Here is a 20,334-nt window from a genome sequence, read left to right on the forward strand (position 1 = left end):
ACGCCGATTCAGCGTTCGTTGTAGGACGTCAGCGCCGCGCTCCGCGCCTTTTTCCGACGTTTTTACTCGACGAAATTAGGAGACTTCCGTTCAGAAACAACTAAGGCCCCCATGGACGCCCCAGCGAAGCGTCTCGTCTAAATTTCAATCCTGCAGACCAGTGATTTGTTGGCCTGCTAGTTACCTCGGGGCAACCTACGAAGTTATGCACGGGACAAGCTCTGTGCGGATGCCGGATGAAAAAGGTACGAGGTAGGAGGCCGAGGCCACCCCAAAAGTGATCATTCGGCGCGACGACCGGCTAAGAGAAACGCGCAGTATTTAACTCCACTCAACATATTTGGATCTTGCGTTATTTTTATTTGTCGCCTTAAACGTTTGGGGTAGACCTGGTTCAACTTTGGTCGAACTTTGGTTCAGAAGGTTGAAGTTCGTCGCACTTTTGAACTTAGCAGGCTTGAAAGTTCGAAAATTGTACAATTTCTTAGCGTGATAAAGTCAAAAATTCAAAAATTAACAAATTGATTAATGTAAAAAAAAAAGCGCAAAATCTTGGATGTTTGAAAATCGTCGAATCGTCGGCATCTCTATTGTGGGTAGACTTTCTCCTCCAGTTCTTGTGCTTCGGCAGACTACTTATGTGGCGAGTAAGTGTTCTAAAATGCATTTTCGGCTCGTCGGAACGAAGAAGGACACGTCAATCAAAGAGCAACATAAAGAATCCACGTGGAGCGCGCGATGGCGGGAAAACAGCCGCCCTGCCGTTACCGAAGGTCGGCTGCGAGGATCCCAGCAAGTCGAAACCGTATACATTGATAAGCATTGAGGTCGGAGCTCTGCTGTTATGCTGCGTTGACAGTAAGAGCTAGTGCGTCGTTGGTTGCCCCAATAGGTGTATATGTCTCGGGACGAAGTTTAATAGTTTATCAAGTGCCCCTTGCTCTGTAGGGCGACGACAATAATGGATCCCCGCCGTGCGACGGAAGAAGTTCGGCCACCGAACGCCTGCCATTGTCGGCACAGCAGACCTATTCTACTCCGTTGGTTTGCGCGCTGTTTTTGTTTTTATGCCAGTAACGTATGCATATTTGATCGCCGACGAGACGGACTGGAATCCTGCAGTTGCTTCTCCCACCTCTTTCCACTTTAGCGGAGCGGACGCTGGAGAGAAGACGACCTCCTTTCCAGCGTCTGCTCTGAGAGTGGAAAGAGGTGGGAGGAGTTTCCCCTGAACTCTTGCCCATTTCTAGAGTTCCTGTATATAGCTACCTACGGTAGCAAAGTTGCGCATTCAGCCTCGGCGGGTGGCCATAGCGCCGGCTTTCCTGCACGCCCTGGATGCTTTACTCCTCACGTAACTAAATTTGGCGAATAGCGGCGCCGCGCGCGCCGCCGCGCATGGAAAATAGGAGAGGAGGAGAAGGAGGGCGAAAGCAGGGGAACATTCGCCGGTGCGCGAGACACGTCGGCGGAGCGACCGTAAAGGTGGCTTTCCTGCACGCCACCGGATGTTTTGCTCCTCACGTGATGGATCTCGGCAAATAGCGGTGTGGCGGCGCGGGGAAAACAAATGCGCAACTCTGCTCTCCCTTCGGGGGAGCATATCGAGGAACTCTAGACATTTCGTTAGAGGGACGCCCCCTAACGACATTTTGTCCCCATTGTACTTGCCCACGATACTTCTCGACTATTTCTGCATGGGGTCTCTACTTCCAGAAGAAAATTTTGGACGGTACAAATGTGAGAAATGTGCATCTATGATTAAACTTGGAATCGCTGAACAGTCGACGTTTCAATATAGCATTTTTGGTGTGCTGAATTTCGTTTTTATTAGCCCCCTTTCAGACGTGGTAATCGTTTCTTTTTTATATATATTTAGGAATGCCAGTAGGCTTGCACATGACGTCATGTCCGATGACCTCCAGAAAAAAGGGGAAGAAGGACCTCCCTTCTTATCAGGATCCTCCTTTGTGCCTCCCGGATAAGCACAGACGTCGCTATTCTCCTCCCAGAAGATTATAAAAGATTAACCTGTCACTCAAAATTCTTACAAAAGCAGATTCCTTCTCCTCCTTTTGCATGGTGGTCAAAAGTATGCGATGTGACGTCAGTGCAAGGAGCCTATAGGTCACGGCCAAACTAAACGCGGGAAACTGAGCGAATGAGTAATGGATTAATTTCAGGATTGCATCGTGGGATTTTCTGGAAATTGCAGTTTTTGTACCGTCCAGAGTCCGGCTTCTGAAAACAAGCCTGCATAAAGAACAATTCCCTTATATATAAGCAGCCGAGAATAGCTTAATCATGCTCTTGCACATCTTCTTCAGCCCTTGCTTGGGCGCGAAGAACAGAAGTTTCTCCGCATACGCATTCCGCCGCAAATGCGTCACACGAAAAAAAAAAAAAAAAAATCCGCTGCAGGTTGCTAGATTAGTGCCACCTTAAATACAAGGGCTGTGCCTTTCCACCCCAAACGTCATCAGTAGTAGATCGACGCAGCGCCGCCTGGCTTGCATCAGCATCGCTTCCAGTGTGCCATGCAGCGTCTCACACATAACGCGACGCTAGCGCTCGTCGACGCCAAGACGGATGCGTCTGCCACTTTGCGGCGATTCTGGTCGAGCTTCGGCGTGTTTTCCGCTTGGCTCGAGGATCCACTAACGATGACGTCATGCGCAGGCCTTGTCTTCCAGGGGGTATGCGGAGCGCAAGATTTCGTCTGCTTCTTGCACGGGGGTTGCGATGGTGTCAGAACGTCAAACTCTTATTGGCTAATTGAAAACAAAATAGTGGGTAGATTTCAAGGCGTCTAGCACCGAGGTCTACCCACTATCCTTTCAATCAAAGCCAATCAGAATTCGACGTCGTTTTGATGTCAACACAACCCCTACGCAAAAAGCAGACGACTCCGTATTAATTGAACGCACCTCACGGTCGAACACCAGCTCCTCCGCTAGTGGTGTTACTCGCGTTTGTCAAGGCACCCTGTATGTAGTATATATGGTTTCCACACGGAGTCTATGTGCGGAGAAAGTGAGGGAAAGCAGGAGACGAGAGGGGACGTCAGAACGCGGAGCTTTGGTTGGAACGGTTAGTGGGTAGAGCGAAAGCTAGCCAGCTTTGTCTTCACTGTACTCATTGAACGCGTATAGAACGAGGAACGCCGGCGTCCGGCGTTTGGCTTCCGCATTCGAACGCGTTGGACGAGTACAGTGGAGACAAAGGCAGTCAGCTAGCCTTAGATTTACTCATTAATCGTTCGAATTAACGCTCTGCTTTCTGACCTCCCCGCGCTCTCTTGTCTCCTCCTGTCCCGCACTTTCTCGGCGCATACTAAAGAATACGAGGAAAAAGTAAGCGTCCGGCCGAAACATATGAAACTATGTGGAGCTAGTTTTTTATTATAATTTTGTTGGGCCATTAGGAGCTTGTACACAAGAGGCACAAGAAGCAGACGTGGCAATTACTTCTCGTAATCTTCCAACTATTACGAACGAAGCTAAACCGTCCATGACAATGGATTGACCGATATGTGAAAGCCAGGAGGTTGGCTGACACGAGGCCGGTGATGATAATACTCGCTAACAGAAACGGGCCGTTTGTCGAACAGCCGGTGCCTTTCGCTGGCGTGTGCCAAGCGAGAAATCGTAAATAAGGTGCGGAGAGAATGTAAGAATTGGCATGCTCGGTGGTGGGAGCGGGAAACCCTTTTCTACAAACTCGTAAGCGGCGTTCAAGATCTCGTTTCTTTAGGGCGAATTCGCGTAATCACTTCCATGCGTTGTGCACGCTAACGACCGAATAAGCTCTGAGGCAGCGCTGGCCTGAACGAAACTTAGGACTGATGCAGCGCTGTACCGACACTGCATGAGCAAGCTTAGTGCTATTTCCGGCTCTGACTACTAGCATTGAGGTCGTGCTCTGGTGTATGTGCGGACAGGATTTAAAGGGGTACTCCGTTGTTTTCTTCATAGTCCCCGATTTGCCTGAAAATTTGCTAAACACACCAACAAACATCGCTGAAATAGGTACCCAAATATTGGGTCAAATACATATATTTTTTTTGCGTAGTTATTGAGTTTACAATTTTTATCCTCACCGTGTCTTTCACAGTGAAAGTCTTGACTGGCAACAATGAAAAAGTGACGTCAGGGGAAGGCAGGGGGGTGCAGGTGTTCACTCTTTGTACTGTTCATGGTGGCAAATGAATGCTTTGGAAGCTCGAGCTCCAGGACCCGCGAAGCAGCCCAAAACAAATGCTTGGCATGGTTCATTTTTAGAATGCCCTCTCGATCTGCAAGCCTGCCTTCCCCTGACGTCACGGTTCTGAAAAGCGCGGGTATATTTCAATGTTGGTTTTGGCATCATTTTCACTTGCCAATTTCACAATAACTATCTCGAATTTCGCGATACTAAATAGCATACCGGAAAGGGTAAAGGTCGGTGATTCCGAAAATATAGTAAATTGCGGTAAAAAAAAAAAAAGAATCGCCGAAGTATTGGCGATTTCAGCGAAATCGACACCGCGTAGTGGCAACGTTGAGAAGCTCAAAAGAGGAGGTCGTTTCGGCTCTTTTATCTGCTATCGCTGTTTGGTTCTTGTAGGCAGCATAGAAACAAACATCGTGTCCAGTGATCATTTTTATGCTTCCGACGTGTCAGTCCTACCACTGACTAGAAGAAGGTTTTTACCGTCGAAATATCGCTTTGCTTTCGCATGTAACACCGATTTTACGCTGCAGTGCAAGAAATGTATGGTAGTCCGCGTGCTGAACGACGAAAACGACCTCCTCTCGTCCGCCATTGTGCCTGACCAGCGCGCCCCCTGTAATTCGCTGGAGTCACGAATACCCCCTATAAAGCCATAGTCACACCAGCTCGTGTATGATACAAAAGACACCGCGTTCGATGAAGACACGACGCCAGTATTGTTTGGCGACACGCCTCGAGTGTATGATGTATTGGCAGTGGGAACCCATGCTTGTAATATTCCTGGGCAGTTGCCTTACTTTGCTGCTGAAATATCTTCTCCACAGGGCGGGAAGCCAACTCTCAAGACATGCATTCACTACGCACTCTTTTTAACTCATACGTATACTGTATGATGTTGTCAAGCTACGGGCGCGAGTGCGAGACTTTACCTAGCTTTTTATTTGCAGGAGCCTACGGACAAATAAAACGCTGGATCAAGCAACTCGTTTGCGCCAGCAGCTTTGGCAACGTTGTGCACAATTTATAAAATGCAAAACAGATAAAAAAACAACTTTTCTTGGAAAAGGGGGGCGGGGGGTAGGGGGCGTTAGGGGGGGGGGGGGGGGGGCAAAGCACGCGATTTAAGAAACTGCTAGGAAGGATACGGAAATATGCCTCTTGCTGGATGGAGAGCACCAAACCGTCAGCTGACGTTTTGCTAAAAAATTTGCTAAAGTTGCTAGGTGTCTTAACGTGACATCAAGTTCCATCCTAAGGCGCTGAACGTTTTTTTTTTTTTTTTTTTTTTTTCTGGATATATGCAACGCAATAGGAAATTGTGTCAGAGCATGACGAATAGGCCTAAGCCCTGCGATCGATATGTTTAGTTTATTGTTAGTCAGTTATCGTCTTCTTTTCACTGATCTCCCGTTACTACATTACATAGTCATAAAATTATAAAATAAGGTGTTTTCACGGTTCTTTGTGTATATGTTGGAGATGTCTTCATTCTGTTTCGAGGTTTACAGGTGCCGTCGTATGGGGGGGGGGGGGGGGGGGGGGGGTGACAAGAACGCGCAAGCACAACTCTCACTCAGAGGGCTTAAATTAGAGGGAGTCACTAAAACAATGGAGAGTTCTTGCAATCTAAAACAAAACTGAAGACGTTCTTAAAAGAAATAAAAAAATAAACGAGTTAAAAGTAAATTCTAGCGTATTTTTGTCATGTGGATCGGAACATTAAGTCCAGCGGTTGGTTTTTCGGTTCTTCTCGGGTCTATTTATACGTTCGAGTGAAATGCTTGTGGTATTCCGATCCACATGACAAAAATACGCTAGAATTTACTTGTAACTCGTTTATTCCTTTTTTTTTTTTTTTAAGAGCGTCTTTAGTTTTGTCACATGATGTGACGTCATACCCCGAGGTTTCAGCTGCCTTGCGAAGATGACGCTTGTGAAGGAACGAGTGCCGCATCTTTGACTGCTCGGCTAAGGCTTGCAGAGGGCGCGGCAATCTGGAGATCTCTGTATAATACGTCACGATTCTCTCCTTGCACCGTGGGGCTTATTCAGCGCTATTTTGGGAGCCCTATCTATTGCGTGGCGCAACAGATAGGGCTCCCCACATGGCGCATCAATCCGAAGATTTATAATGTTGATATTCGTAGACTTGGAGGCGAAACAAAGACGATTTAAGCGTTTTTTCCTCGAATACAGAACCGCTTCAGTTTCCTTTTCATAGCGAACGCCTCCTGCGCACGTGCGTATATATGTGCACGCTGTCGCGTGGCAAGTAGGATTACAAGCGGAGTGGATGAGCAAGGCAGACGCTTTCGCCTCCTTCTCGACCGTAAACCGCGTAAGCCCGTTCGGGCAGTTGGAAACACTCCCACACCTATTAGCCCCGAGAGCGAACACAAGCGTCGCTGCGGTCGCCGCGCCCTGATTGGGTGAAGTGTACCGTGACGTCAGGGGGAGCACTCCGCTCCGCGATTTCGCATTGGCTCGCTTCCCATTACCGATTTCCTGGTTTGGCGTTGTGTGTCGCAAGCTCTTCGAGGAGCTGGACTTCGTTTACCCGGTGTGCAAGACGTTGAGTTATGCCGATATTGACGTGCTTCCGTACATTTTATAAGCCTGCTTGTCCCTTTTACCTTTAAAATTGGGTTACAAATCCCGAAAGCTATCGGCGGAGGCAATTCCGCCGATGAACCTCGTCGTCCGTCCACTAGACACACGGCAATCTTGCGAGGGGTCGGTGAAGCGGTGGCGCAAATGTTTCAGACGCTAGAATTCTGTTCCTTACATGTTCATGATTTAGGACAATATTACATCCCGCTTTCAATGCATTTGAAGTGGCTTTTATATCATGGGCCTTTGGGTGGTCGGCAAATTAGCTCGCGACCCCGACTCTGCGCTGCCACTCTTTAGCGCTGGTTCGCAGATGTTTTAAAGGCCCTGCGTCTGATGATCTTGGAAGTGCTCGTTGAACAGCGTTGTTTTACATAAATGTAGCTTCTTCGGGAATTAATTATATGGTTTATACACATATGCAGGCATATTTCTTAGAAGATGCACGATTACTGGAAGTTAGTTTGTATGGTAGCAGCAAAAACGGCTGAATTTCACCCCAGTTGCCTGTGTGATAGGTATTGAAATGCCAAAAATATGCATAGCAATAGTGCCGTAATTTGGAATGGTTATACGTTTTCCTGACATTCTTTATTTCAGCCTTTGGTATTCGGAAAATACACCGTTGGGTCTGAATTGCCATTTCCAATTAAAAGAGACACTGCTGCAGGTCCCCAAAAGCTTCCTCAGCCTCCAAACTCCCTACAGCTGGACTCTCTGACAGCTGAGGAAAGCAGGAGTAAAAGCAAGCATTCGAACGGCTGTCCAGTGGTATAGGTGCAGCACTAGTAGCAGAAAATGTGGAACCTGTGTAGGGCGACAGTCTGCGTGAGAAAAGCTTCTGATATTTTGGCTTCAGAACAATTCGATTTAAGTAAAATTTCAATTTTAGGGCTTAAGCGACTAATAACAAGCTAGACACCTTCGCTTACGTTTCTTATACATTACTCGAGGGTTGATATAAACAAGTTCACAGATACCACCCATGTGGTCCATTGAAATACCGTCCGAATCCAACAAAGGTCAAATGCGAGCAATGTATATTATAAATGTATCTTGTTTTTTTACTTTGCCCCCGCAATTGGGCTGTCGTATTTGTGATTCTCTCCCCATGGCCCAAACTGTATTTAGTATGTTGCTCGAACAGCATGCAGCTTTTCTGCTTCGGCGATCTTGTTTAAAAACAGAGATACAAAAAAAAAATATTATATGTAACCTGCTCATTCATTCAGACCATCAGCAGCATGTATTGTGCGAAATGTAAATCTATAGTGATGCTCCTGCAATTGTGGCCATATTTCTTCATTTTCATATACCAGCTGCGATTCATGCGTTGCCTGCGCTGTCAACCATGCTTCAAATGTTGGTTGAAGTTTCGCATGTAGCTACAGGCCATACCTCAATAAAGGCACATATAAAAATTTACAGTTCCTACGGAAAACACGCCAAAAAAAGATTAAATAGAAACGAGCGCGCCGACAGCTAGCCTCGTCACAGCCTCCAAAGTGCTTGGAGAACATAATAGCGCTTCACGACAGGGACGAAGGGTAGGAACAAGACAACACAATGCGCTAACTTCAACTGGTTTAATCGTCAGAAAATCAAAGGTATAAATACTCTGCATCATCGCGCCATTCAACCAATCCCAAGCCACGCCACTGATCGCAAGAACTGTATCTCTTTGTCTGCCAAATCGATCGACGCCACGCTGACACATCGATCCCCGTAGTTTCTTATCAGGTCCGCCTCTATAATTTCCCTTACCGTCTTATCTCTATGTTTCCTAATGACAGTGCACAAATTAAATTCTCTTGAAAATTCAATGAAAATGAAAATGAAAATGAAAATGAAAAATTCAAATGAAGCGCTATTATGTTCTCCAAGTTTCAGTACCAACTCGCCCAAGAATCCGCATTACTCAACTCCAAAGTGCGACCGGGGCGAGTCTGGGAAAAATTCTCTCCTCGCCGTGACGTCACCCCGGTTCGCCGTAAGGGGGCGCCACGCGAAGTTCTCGGGGCTAATAGCCTGTTCACTACACTCGCTAACTCGGTCGTGAGCGCTGTCGTCCGCCGTTGACCGTGGGAAGGGTCTTGGTCTCATTTTTTGCTGAACGTGAGCTTTACCAAAATTACTTTATATAAAAAAAAATACATCTCAGTGCACGAAATATATATAAATATATATCGGCGCAGACAGTTTTTGCATAGTCCTAACGGCTAGACGCGCAGCAGCCCGAAGCTCCTCGATGAAATTCGTGCTTCGCGTTTCCTTTAAGTATACCGACGACCATTGTTGTGCGAAGGCGCGAAACACGCGAGAATATAACGTAAACATTTTTATACGTCTTACGAGCCCACAGGTATACTGCAACGCCTTGCACCGGTATATGCGTGAGGCCCCGAATATTTCAGAACCGGACACGTCTTTTCGCCAAACCCCAGCTACAAACGTTGGTTTGATTGAGAAAGATATGCCACAAGTAAATTCCCAGACGAGACTCAGCGCTACATGATGAGGATCTGGGGTTCACCTGAACTCAATAAACACCACAACCGTCCTGTCTCCCCCCCCCCCCCCCCCCCCTGCCCTTCGGCCCCACAAAAAAACAAACAAAAACAAAATGAATTGAGCGAATGCTGTAACGTAAAACGCGTGCTCAGCCTCACCAATATAGCCGTTCCTAGATGAAACAACAATAACAATAACGATCGTAAAGTAAACGTTTCGAAATGTGGACGCCCCGCCGGCGGGTCCCCGATGTCGGAGCTCGGTGCTCGCGATCGTTGACACGCCGCGCGACGACGTGCCAGGTGGAAGCGACACGGTCGCTCGACCGACAGGCTCCAAATATAAACTGCCGGAACAACGTGGGAACCTTTGCCCCGGTCGTTTTCGTCTGGCCGCCGCCGAGTTCAAGCCTCGGGCTGATCGGCGTCCCGCCTCCCCGCACGGCCGCCGGATAAACATTCGCTGTTGCGACACACGTTGCTCACTTTTTTTCCCTCTCCGCGTGTGGTGGCCCTCATCTCTCTTTCCTATACCCTCACCCCTTCTATGGCGACGGCCTCAAAAAGCCCCTATAAAAAAAAAAGAAAGATTTTTTTTTTAACAGTGACTGGTACACGCGTAGCATAAAATAAATTTTATGCGAAAAAAGAATAATTTAGAGCAATATTGACGGCGAGAGGTTTATTTGAAATTCTGCGCGCAATGTCCATGACGTCACGGAGTGTTCATTCGCCCAACAAAATGCGGATTCGCTCTTTCCACCTGAACGTGAAGGCGAAGCCGATCAACAGCTCTTAGAGGAGAAGGCCGTAGCGCAACTACGCAAAAAAAATTTCTGGCATCGACGTAAAAAAAAAGAAAAAAAAAAAGAAAGTTCTTTGCCGAGAGGCGCGGGGTTTTCGTGAGCGTTTATCCGACATTAATATAAGTTTTAAAGGCGCAGTATTGTACAATTTATTATATATATAATATAAACATAATATACAACGTGCTACCGAGGTTGAAAGTACAAATTTTATATTTCTGATTATCCCCGTAACCGCGGGACTACGTGCAATCCCGCAGGTCCCCGCACTTTTCGAATGAACCGCTCTGCTGCGACGTTTACTTTTCTCGTACGGGCTCCGATTTCGGTAAATTTACGTTGTGTGTGAGCTGCTGACTCTCTAATGGCGAATTCGAGTGGTCAATCGCCGGCGAGACCGAGCCGGCGGAACCGGCAACCAGAGACGCGCCGGCGGCACACCACGTGACCCTCACCACCCGAACACCAAACGCCAGACGGTGGCAGTTTACTTCGCCTCTTGCACGCGCGACAGCGCTAGCGAGGTCGCCACCTATTTCCCAACGCCTTCGATTGACTCGAGTAGTGGCTGCAGAAGTGACTTCAGATCAGTTTCGTTTTTTCGTCCATTTTTTCTCACTGACCTTCTCTCCCATTTCGGAAGTGACGACACCGGATACAGTCTGCGCCTGCTCGCCCGGCCGTTTGGAGCTCGGGCGGAAAAAGCGCCGGAAAGTTGCCGGTGCTTGCTGGAGAACCACCACTCGAACGGTGCGCGCCGGCCGGAAGCTGACCACGCGAACACTATTGCCGGTTTTCCGGCAAAAGAAGTTGCCGGCGACTGACCACCCGAATTCGCCATAAAAAGGAACGCTGACACTTTCCGGAGGGGAAGGGAACCGAAAAAAATCCAGTCATCGCCGCAGGGAGCGCACGCGAGCAAGAGATGGGTCGACGCCTCCCACACTGCTGCCGCTGCTCTCTCTCTCTCTCTCTCTGCGTGCGTGCGTGCGTGCGTGCGTGCGTGTGTGAGTGTGTGTGTGTGTGCGTGCGCGCGCGCGTGCGTGCGTGCGTGGTTCTTTTGATCCTTTCCGTCGTTTGTTGGTCGTCATCGCAGTCTCGTGTTCAAATGCAATCGTAGTCTTCGTGTTCAAATGTTTTCGTCACGGATATTGTGGGACGAGTGGGTACGATCGACAGGTGAGAAGCAACATATTTTCGGGCTTTCTTGGTCATGTGGGACGCAAGTAAAGTGCTGCAGTCGTTTTTTTTTTTTTTTTTTTTTTTTTTTTGTGTGTGTGATAGAATGGTATCTTGTTCGTCGTTATCCTGTGCGGTTGCGTCGACACTTCGTAAATATGCGTGGTAATATTCTAGTTTTCACTGGAAGGGGAATAACAAGTCTGTGTGATTATACAAAGTCGGTTGTTTGTGTTTATCTATACTAATGTTATTTCATTGCCTTTACCGCTTTTATACTAGAATCTCAACTGTATTAAGGTATTAATAGTATTAGTGAATACAGAATAATATATTTTGTTCTAAGGCAGCTCGAGCCCATAGGGAGAAGTAAATTAGTTGACTGTAAATAGTAAGTTTAGTACCCCAGCCACACGGAAAAGTTAATATATTTTCATTCAGTGATATAGGATTTAATCAGCTCGCGGTCTTGAGTGATTATACGAGCGTCGCAAGCTGATTTGTCGACCCCATAATGTCATTCGATCGAAATTACATTACTTTTGTCACGTGGCCGGGGTATGATGCGAGAATTCAGTGACTGCACGCGAAGAATTGAGTGACTGCACGCGATAACATCGCTTACATGATCGTAAGTGACACTTGTCTAGCCGTGTCCGCGTTGACTACGTCTACCGGATTTTTAACTGTGATCTGTTTTGCTGTGTCCAACCACTGCGTTTCTCGCCATTTTGTCGAAGTATTTCTGTATAAAATATGCATTCCTACAGCAATAAAGCCGTGACTCAATGTGTTGTCTTATACGCCTACCTCGCACCATTTCATACCGATTATTTAGCGGTGTAATAATTTGCCCGCGTAATAAAATGTTTTTCTAGACCCGTTGCTCTGTGCAGCTTTCATTTTAGCTAAAAAGACACGCGTATGTGACTAAAAGCGCGTTACGACGGTCGATCCACGCGCTTTGCCTTCGCTTCGAGGCGCGCCCCCGATGGCCTTCCTTCGCGACGTCACGAGAAGAGCGCCACGGCCTTCTCTTGTAGGAGGTGTTGAGCCGCTCCTCTCTCCTCCACGCGCCCGAAATGCCGAGAGAGGAAACAAGTGGAAAGGAGGTGACTACCGACTAAATCGCGTCTCGCGCCGTCAGTATTGCTCTAAAAAATATGTTTTTCTTTTTTTCGCGTAAAATTATTTCTTTGACGCGCGTGTCTCACCTAGACTGCTTAAAAAAAACATTTTTTTTTCTTTTTAGCGGCCCTTTAAGGCTCTGTCAGAGTAAGGCAACAGTAGGACAACTCTATCTGGCAACACGAGGAAAACCTGTTTCCGGACACCCTATCACATCGCGGCAACAACCAGTTCAACAGTCGGGCAACATGTTGCTGCCGCCCGGCAACTGTGTTGGCCGATTTGTTGTCCGACAACGTTGTCACGCCGCGCTGACGGCGGGGCCAACACGGGGAAGACTCCGCCATCTTGACTGTTTCTTCTCGTTTGTGTGCGGCGCGGCGGCGCTGGAAATGTGACTCTGCGGAGGGCCAGAAATCACCAAGGGACGACACCAATCAGTGACTGCTATTAGAAATCTTGACACGGGGAATATTTTGCACCCTTTATTTTATATATGCCCAGGATTTACGCCACCTTGTGAAGTGTTTCTCTCCGGTTCTTTCTTTCGTCTAATTCCTATTTTTACTGTAAGATTGAGTTAGCACCGGCAGTACCCCAAAGCGTCTTTCGTAGCGTGGTGTTGAGCTGAGTTGACTGTGCTTAAAAACGGTGACACCGACACGATCGGCCTTTACAAGAATCGGTGGAGTAAATATTTTTCAACGCTGGCTGTTTGCCTATCGCCTGCTATATGATCGCATCGGGCGGCGGAGAAAAGCTCACCGGAGAAAAGTTCACTGGAGATAAGCTCACCGGAAAAAAGCTCTTCGCGAAACCGGCATATGCGGAGAAAAGCTCATCGGCCTTTGAGCGGATGCAGAGTAAAGCTCATCGCTTTTTTTTTTTTTTTTAGCTATGCGGATTTTGCCTTAAGCGTGGTAATTTAACACCATTCGCATTCGTCACTTCATTAAAAATATGTCAAATTTTTGTGATATTCTTGAAGTTCATTGGGCATATTTACTAAATCTTTAGAAATTAGTAATCATCCATTTTGTATATTATGAATACGCATCAGAACATCGTACACCGGTTAAAAAGACAATAATTTATTGACAATTGACAGTGCGCCGTCGGTAGCTCTGTCAAACAAAGTTTGTTCTTTGCGAGCTAATATGAATAGTAGTGTGTGAACCGTTTCAGCTCCAAATATTGCGTAGTACCTAATAGATAAGTAGGTGTTAATGTAATCAGTGTTGGCTACGCTGTTTTCTTTCTGTTAATTTCACTAACAAAACTTCAGTTGCGAGAACAGCTTCGTCCTGTCGTGTTTGTTGTCTTCAAGCCGTCGTCGTAGTGTGAGCGGTTTTCATAATGTATAACGTTTACCAACTCGCCCTAATCGCTATCTTACAGAATACTAGTTCTTATACACCTCACGAGTAACAACGGTGCTAGTGTGCGGCTCTGAAGGTCACGGATGGCTCACCGTGTAGAAGGGCACTATCACACAAAGGCAACGTGTGGAAACACCAGCACGAACGGCTAGAAAACGTGCATGTTCGTGTAAGAAAGAAGCCTCGATATCCTACTGACTGTTTTATCCTGTTTTCAAAGGTTAACAAAAGCTTCAAAGAGAATTTCAGGCACCGCGTTGTTGCGCATGTACTTTCGGATTTTCGGCATTTACAGTTTTTATTTTTAGGTTTTAGGCAGACATCATTAAGTTTTCGAACTTTTTCCTGTTCTTCAAGTTCATGAAGTTTCCAGTTAGGCTTCCGTTGCCACAGAAAACACTCGCTCGCAATTATTAATTTGGGAGCAATGTACCCAATAAGCGAGACAAATAACACAAAAAAATATATTTTCTTTTTTACAAAGCTGAGGAATTTTAATGATAACAAATTGATATATGTTACGCATGATCGAACAGCCTCCAATAAAAAGAAGAAGAAAAAAAATCGGTGAGCTTTTCTCCGCATCCGCCGGTTTTGCGGTGAGCTTTTTTCCGGTGAACTTTTCCCCGGGATTCAATCGCTTCATTCCCCGAAAGCTCCTGGGGAGTTGACTAACGTAGAAGTTTGGGCTAGTTGATATTTCAATATTAAAAATTAAAACAGCGCAAGGACACGGGGAAGAAGAAGAAGGCAGACGAACAAGGCGCTGACCCACAACTGGAGTATCTAGGTGCTAACATTAGCCACCTCAGTGGCTTCGAGGCGAGAGCGCCGGCCTACGGATCCCAGGTGGCGGGTTCGAATCCCGACCGAGGTGGCCGCAATATGACGGAGGCTTAAGCGCGAAACACATGTACGACGAAACCTTCCGATCCGACGTGCGGACTGCCGGAATGACCTTGGGGGGAGAGGGTTTTCGTAGCATCGGAGTGCGTTGAAAACCCTCGCCTCCGACCGTCGTATTGCGCGGTCGGACGTCGGATCGGACGGTTTCGTCGTACGTGTGTTTCGCGCTTTATTGCGGAAAAGGCGCCGTGTAACTGAGCTTTCGGTTGCACGTCAAAAGATCCCCAGGTGGTCCAAATTAATCCTCAGTCCTCCGCTGGGGCGCGCCAGATGCCCGTCGTTGGTTTGGCACGTAAAACCCCCAAATTTGTTGGTGCTAACATCAAGTATAAATACTGTAACGTCAGAACAAGCAAACAAAGATTAAGTACATGACATGGACGCCACGTGCTCAATGATCGCTTGCGAGAGCATAAGTATAACGTTTTGAGAGCTGTGTCAGGTCATCTTGGCCTGCATTGCCGAGATTGTTGTTGCACTCCCGTCTTCGACAAGTGTGAAATGATAAGGAAAAATATAGACAAACTCACTCAGAAATTATTGAGGCGCTGGAAATTGGAAAATTGGGAGAAAACTGTGTCAGCGCTCCTTCCACTATCTTTATCCAATGAGGAATGTTGCTTTTTAGACACACAGTGACAGCGCGTAACGGTGGCTAAGGAGCAAGTGGCGTCCATGTCATGTATTTTATCTTTGTTTGTTATGACGTTACACTATTTATCCTTGTTAGCACGAATAAACCTAAGTTGTGAATCAGCGCCTTGCTTGTCTACCTTCTTGTTCTTATCCGTGTCCTTGCGTTGTTTTAATTTTTCATCCTGGGGGGGGGGGGGGGGGGGGGGAGTTTTGAAACAATTCAGGTGTCTGCTAACTGCTGTTTCTCAGTTCTAAGCATCAACCACCATGATCAGAGCGGTCGTTTTATAGCTCTGATTTTTCAACATTTACTTTCCTGGATTATTTTATTATACTTTATCAGCGGGTGAGTAGACCATGCCATTTTATTTCCCTAACAATAATGTGAGCCGGTCTCTCGGCAGTTATGATTTCAACACCAGTCGGAACGTTCACGACCGCAGCTGTGACCATTTCGACAATCGCTTTTTGCAATTACGTAGTAAAGACATTCATCAAATTATTTTTGCTGCACCGTCTGCCTTAATTAATGTCAAATATTGTTTTCCAAGCTTTTATTTGAGCAAGACGTTATTGATAGGGAACTAGCTGTACCATCGAAGCTATCTGTGTTGTCGTGTTGACGGCCCGAAATTCGCTCAGTGAGCGATCAGGGCAACACACGGTCTCCAACACGATTTGCTGCTGTTTTTGTTGCCGAAAGTTGTCATACCGAGGTAACATTTTCGTTGTTGTCCATGTTGTGCTGCTGTTGCCGCTATGTTACAGGGTTGTCGGACAATAAGGGGAGCCAGCAACAAGTTGCCCGTCCGTTTAACAACATAGTCAACTTTCCGCGGGGGAAGGGGCCCGGTCAGGATGGTGACGACCGATGATGGTGTTCGCCCGATGGTAGTCCCCCGGGAAGTCGAATAAGAAAAAAAAAAAAAAAACTAAAAGTTGTTCGATCCCGCTGGACACATTACGACGTTGGTAGGTTTACGGTGGCCAGTGTGGCCACGTTTATTTTCAAAACAAAACGACAAGTCAACGGTAATACCAAAACTTCCAAAATTAAAACCCCATACTTTAGTCCCCAGTCTCAAGAGCCGAATTCCCCCGAGAACCCTCTCGGCAGCCCTTTTCTAGCCTCGTAGATGCCTCCTTTCTCTCCAGAGATGGACCAATCACTTCAAATTTCACCACTCCCACGTGGTACACTGTCGTCCAATGGTCGGCGAGCTGTCATCCTGTCGCTGTAACGGCCAAACCTAAATTCCTTGTAGGGTTGTTCTCTGCAATTTTTCCAGTCTGACTGGCGCCAACCGCTAAGTTATTGCATCGGGCAAAAAGCGACAATTTTACACTAAGCGGCGAAACCCTCTATATACAGGCACATTCGTCTAAAAGTCACAACCAGCTGCAAGGAGGGATCTGTCCGAGCAGACCACCGAAACCCGAGACGTTTCTTAACGAACGCGGGGAAGCCGCTCCCCACTCCCGGCCGCTCTGCCCCCGCAGATGCTTCCTCCAAAATGCCGACACTCAAAAAGAAAGCTAAAAAAAATAAAACGATGCCGACGCAACTGTAGAAAGATAGACTTTTCTAAAACAAACTTTACTTATTTCTAACAAAATCCATCGTTACTTAACACCTCCCCACCAAGAATGTTGGAAGTACACTTGCTGTTCGCGCAACATCTGTCCCCCTTTTCGAGACAGACGCGTAGCATACGAAAACAAAACAGCAACAGAGGAGCTATACCCCCTGACAAAAAAAAATAATCTGTTGGGCGACAGGGAAAACCAACAACACACAAAAAAAAAAAACACACACACACAAGCAAACACAGTCCGGTGAGACCCAAACCCGTACGTTCCGGGTTGCACCATGACCAGTATTTATACAAAAGCAGAAAAAAATTAACGTTGGCTACAGGCAAGGAAATCCAAACGCAAACAGAGAAAAAAAAAAAAAAAAAAAACGTTTGCTATACCTAGCCTATACCCGAATCTGTTTCTCCATGCCTGCGCGTCCCTGTCGTCTCAAGTGTCTCGCGTGACCGAGGCAAAGGTGTTGCCCCCGCACCCAGACACGCGGAGGCCGGTTTGTTCCCGGAGTCCACGGCTCTATGCACTATTCCAGGGCAGTTCTGCTTCAGGTGCCCCAGCCTCCCACACGAAAAGCACCCTTGCGGTCGAGGTTTCTCAACCCTTCGCTGGTCGCCCCCAACTTCCGCAGGCCCACCCCGCATGTTCACCCGTGGCTCCTCGGCCGCCCTCTGGGGCTCCCAGTTTCGATCGTGACTCTCTTCGAATTTCTCAGCAAGTTCCGCTACTTCCTTTGGCCTTAGCCATTCTTTGGTTTCATTCTGAAGTACGTAGGCCCGGACATCATCCGGCATGACATGCTTTAGCCGATCTGAAATGATCAGCTGCCTTAGATCATCTAGTGTCTCTACTTCGCGGCTCTCCATGTAGTAGCCGAACATGGTAGTCAGATCGGTAGAGAACTGTGCCCACGACTCCTCCTCTTGTTTGTGTGCGACATGAAACCTTCGCTTATACTCATCCCGAGTCATCCTGAGCTCGTCGAGGATAATGTCTCGTAGCTCCTTGTACTGCAATACCCGTCCCTCTGCTCTGTTTGCCACAACGGCGCTCGCTTTCTCGTTTAGAAAAGGTAGGATGATTGCTCCGTGTAGGTCCTGTGGAACCTCACAACTCGCCAACATTGTTTCAGCGCCTTTAAACCATGCAGGTACCAATGTGTCTGTCTGGGGCATTGGCGCCAGCACCGCACGTAGCTCCTTTGCATACCGTCCGACTCCCCCCGTACCCCGAGTGTTCTCTTCATGAGGCTGCCCCGTTATTTTGAGCTGCACTAGTTTTATTTTCTCGAGTTCTATCTTTAGTCTCATGAGTGTTATCTCAGCACTAAGGTCATTCGAATCTGTTGGCTGCCCTCCCTCACTGGTGCCAGCGTCTGGTTCCGAGTCGGCGCCACTGAGGGAAGACCCTGCGGTCCTCGATCTAGTCTCTCTGGTCATGGTGAGCCTCGGAGAAAACGGGAATGGGACTCACCCACTGTTGCCTGGCAAAATCCAATTAGCTAGCTGCTCCTCCAGTCGCCGCCACCCACTTGCCGCAGTGTCCCCACTCGGCCTGGCGATCGTGCCCGTCGTCTGGAAGTCTCACCTCCTTCTTCGTTCACCGAAAAGAAAAAGAAAAAAAAAATCACAAAAAAAAAACGCACAATTTTCCGGCACCACAACGAAGTTCAGCACTGCAGCGACGATCTCGTCTCTCCTCTTGAGGCTGGCCCCGATATTCTGTCGCCGCTCGCTGAAGATGCTTTGCCGGTCCGCAGGTGAAGCCACAGGTCGTCCTGTTCTCCGACGTAGATGACGCCCAGGACCACCTGTCAGCTGTTACCACTCCTTTTGGGTAATTGTACCCCCCCGGGCTTCTCGCGTAGATATTGCCACGGTCCTCACTCCGGCAGGAGCGAGCCTTGTCCGCAGTCCAGCAGACGACTTCTTTGGGTAACTGTACCCCCCCCGGGCTTCTCACGTAGATATTGCCACGGTCCTCACTCCGGCAGGAGCGACCCTTGTCCACAGTCCAGCAGACGGGACCCTTGTCCGCAGTCCAGCAGACGCGACCCTTGCCCGCAATCCAGCAGACGAAACACTTGTCGCATAGAGCCCAGGTACGCTCCGCCGCCTCCGTTGATGCCGTCGTTTTCGCTCACCGCCCGTCGCAGGAAGTCAGCAGGATCCTGTCGACTGCGCCAGTCAACTTTCCGCGGGGGAAGGGGCCCGGTCAGGATGGTGACGACCGATGATGGTGTTCGCCCGATGGTAGTCCCCCGGGAAGTCGAATAAGAAAAAAAAAAAAAAAACTAAAAGTTGTTCGATCCCGCTGGACACATTACGACGTTGGTAGGTTTACGGTGGCCAGTGTGGCCACGTTTATCTTCAAAACAAAACGACAAGTCAACGGTAATACCAAAACTTCCAAAATTAAAACCCCATACTTTAGTCCCCAGTCTCAAGAGCCGAATTCCCCCGAGAACCCTCTCGGCAGCCCTTTTCTAGCCTCGTAGATGCCTCCTTTCTCTCCAGAGATGGACCAATCACTTCAAATTTCACCACTCCCACGTGGTACACTGTCGTCCAATGGTCGGCGAGCTGTCATCCTGTCGCTGTAACGGCCAAACCTAAATTCCTTGTAGGGTTGTTCTCTGCAATTTTTCCAGTCTGACTGGCGCCAACCGCTAAGTTATTGCATCGGGCAAAAAGCGACAATTTTACACTAAGCGGCGAAACCCTCTATATACAGGCACATTCGTCTAAAAGTCACAACCAGCTGCAAGTCCCTTTTTCCCACCCTCCACTCCAAGTGAGGCCCCCAGGCCAGGCGTGTGGATTCAAAATAAAATACGTTTGAAAGAAGGAGGGATCTGTCCGAGCAGACCACCGAAACCCGAGACGTTTCTTAACGACCGCGGGGAAGCCGCTCCCCACTCCCGGCCGCTCTGCCCCCGCAGATGCTTCCTCCAAAATGCCGACACTCAAAAAGAAAGCTAAAAAAAATAAAACGATGCCGACGCAACTGTAGAAAGATAGACTTTTCTAAAACAAACTTTACTTATTTCTAACAAAATCCATCGTTACTTAACAAACATGTTGTGTTGCTGCTGTTGTCATGTTGCCTCAGTGTGAGAGGGCGTTAAAGGCCCTCTCACATCGAAGTTTCGCAGCCAATCCAGCGTCTGTTTCGTGTACGTACACAGAAGGGCAATATGAGCCGACACACGTGATCTGAATGGTTGCTTCGTCTACAATATTTATACTTGATGTTAGCACGAATAAACGAACAACCACAATTTCACAAATTGTCAGAGTTTAATGAGTGAGACATAAGCTTAGCGTTCCAAGTAAAGTTTGAAGCATAGTTTCTTTGAACAGTGGCAGACAAAGCGAA

The 20,334-nt window shown here is 47.7% G+C and overlaps 1 protein-coding gene across 1 annotated transcript; it reads right to left on the reverse strand.

Annotated features, from left to right (window-relative positions):
* Positions 1-17,342: 17,342 nt before the first annotated feature.
* On the reverse strand, positions 17,343-18,395 carry LOC120843723. Its single transcript, XM_040215164.1, has one exon. The coding sequence runs from the start codon at positions 18,393-18,395 to the stop codon at positions 17,343-17,345; it is 1,053 nt and encodes a 350-aa protein (XP_040071098.1).
* Positions 18,396-20,334: the final 1,939 nt, after the last annotated feature.

Source organism: Ixodes scapularis, unplaced genomic scaffold (assembly GCF_016920785.2).
Source record: "Ixodes scapularis isolate PalLabHiFi unplaced genomic scaffold, ASM1692078v2 PGA_scaffold0__279_contigs__length_252992795, whole genome shotgun sequence".
NCBI lineage: Eukaryota > Metazoa > Arthropoda > Arachnida > Ixodida > Ixodidae > Ixodes > Ixodes scapularis.

Coding starts and splice junctions, on each gene's coding strand:
- LOC120843723 (XM_040215164.1), bottom strand. CDS start 18,395: ATGACCAGAGAGACTAGATCGAGGACCGCAGGGTCTTCCCTCAGTGGC.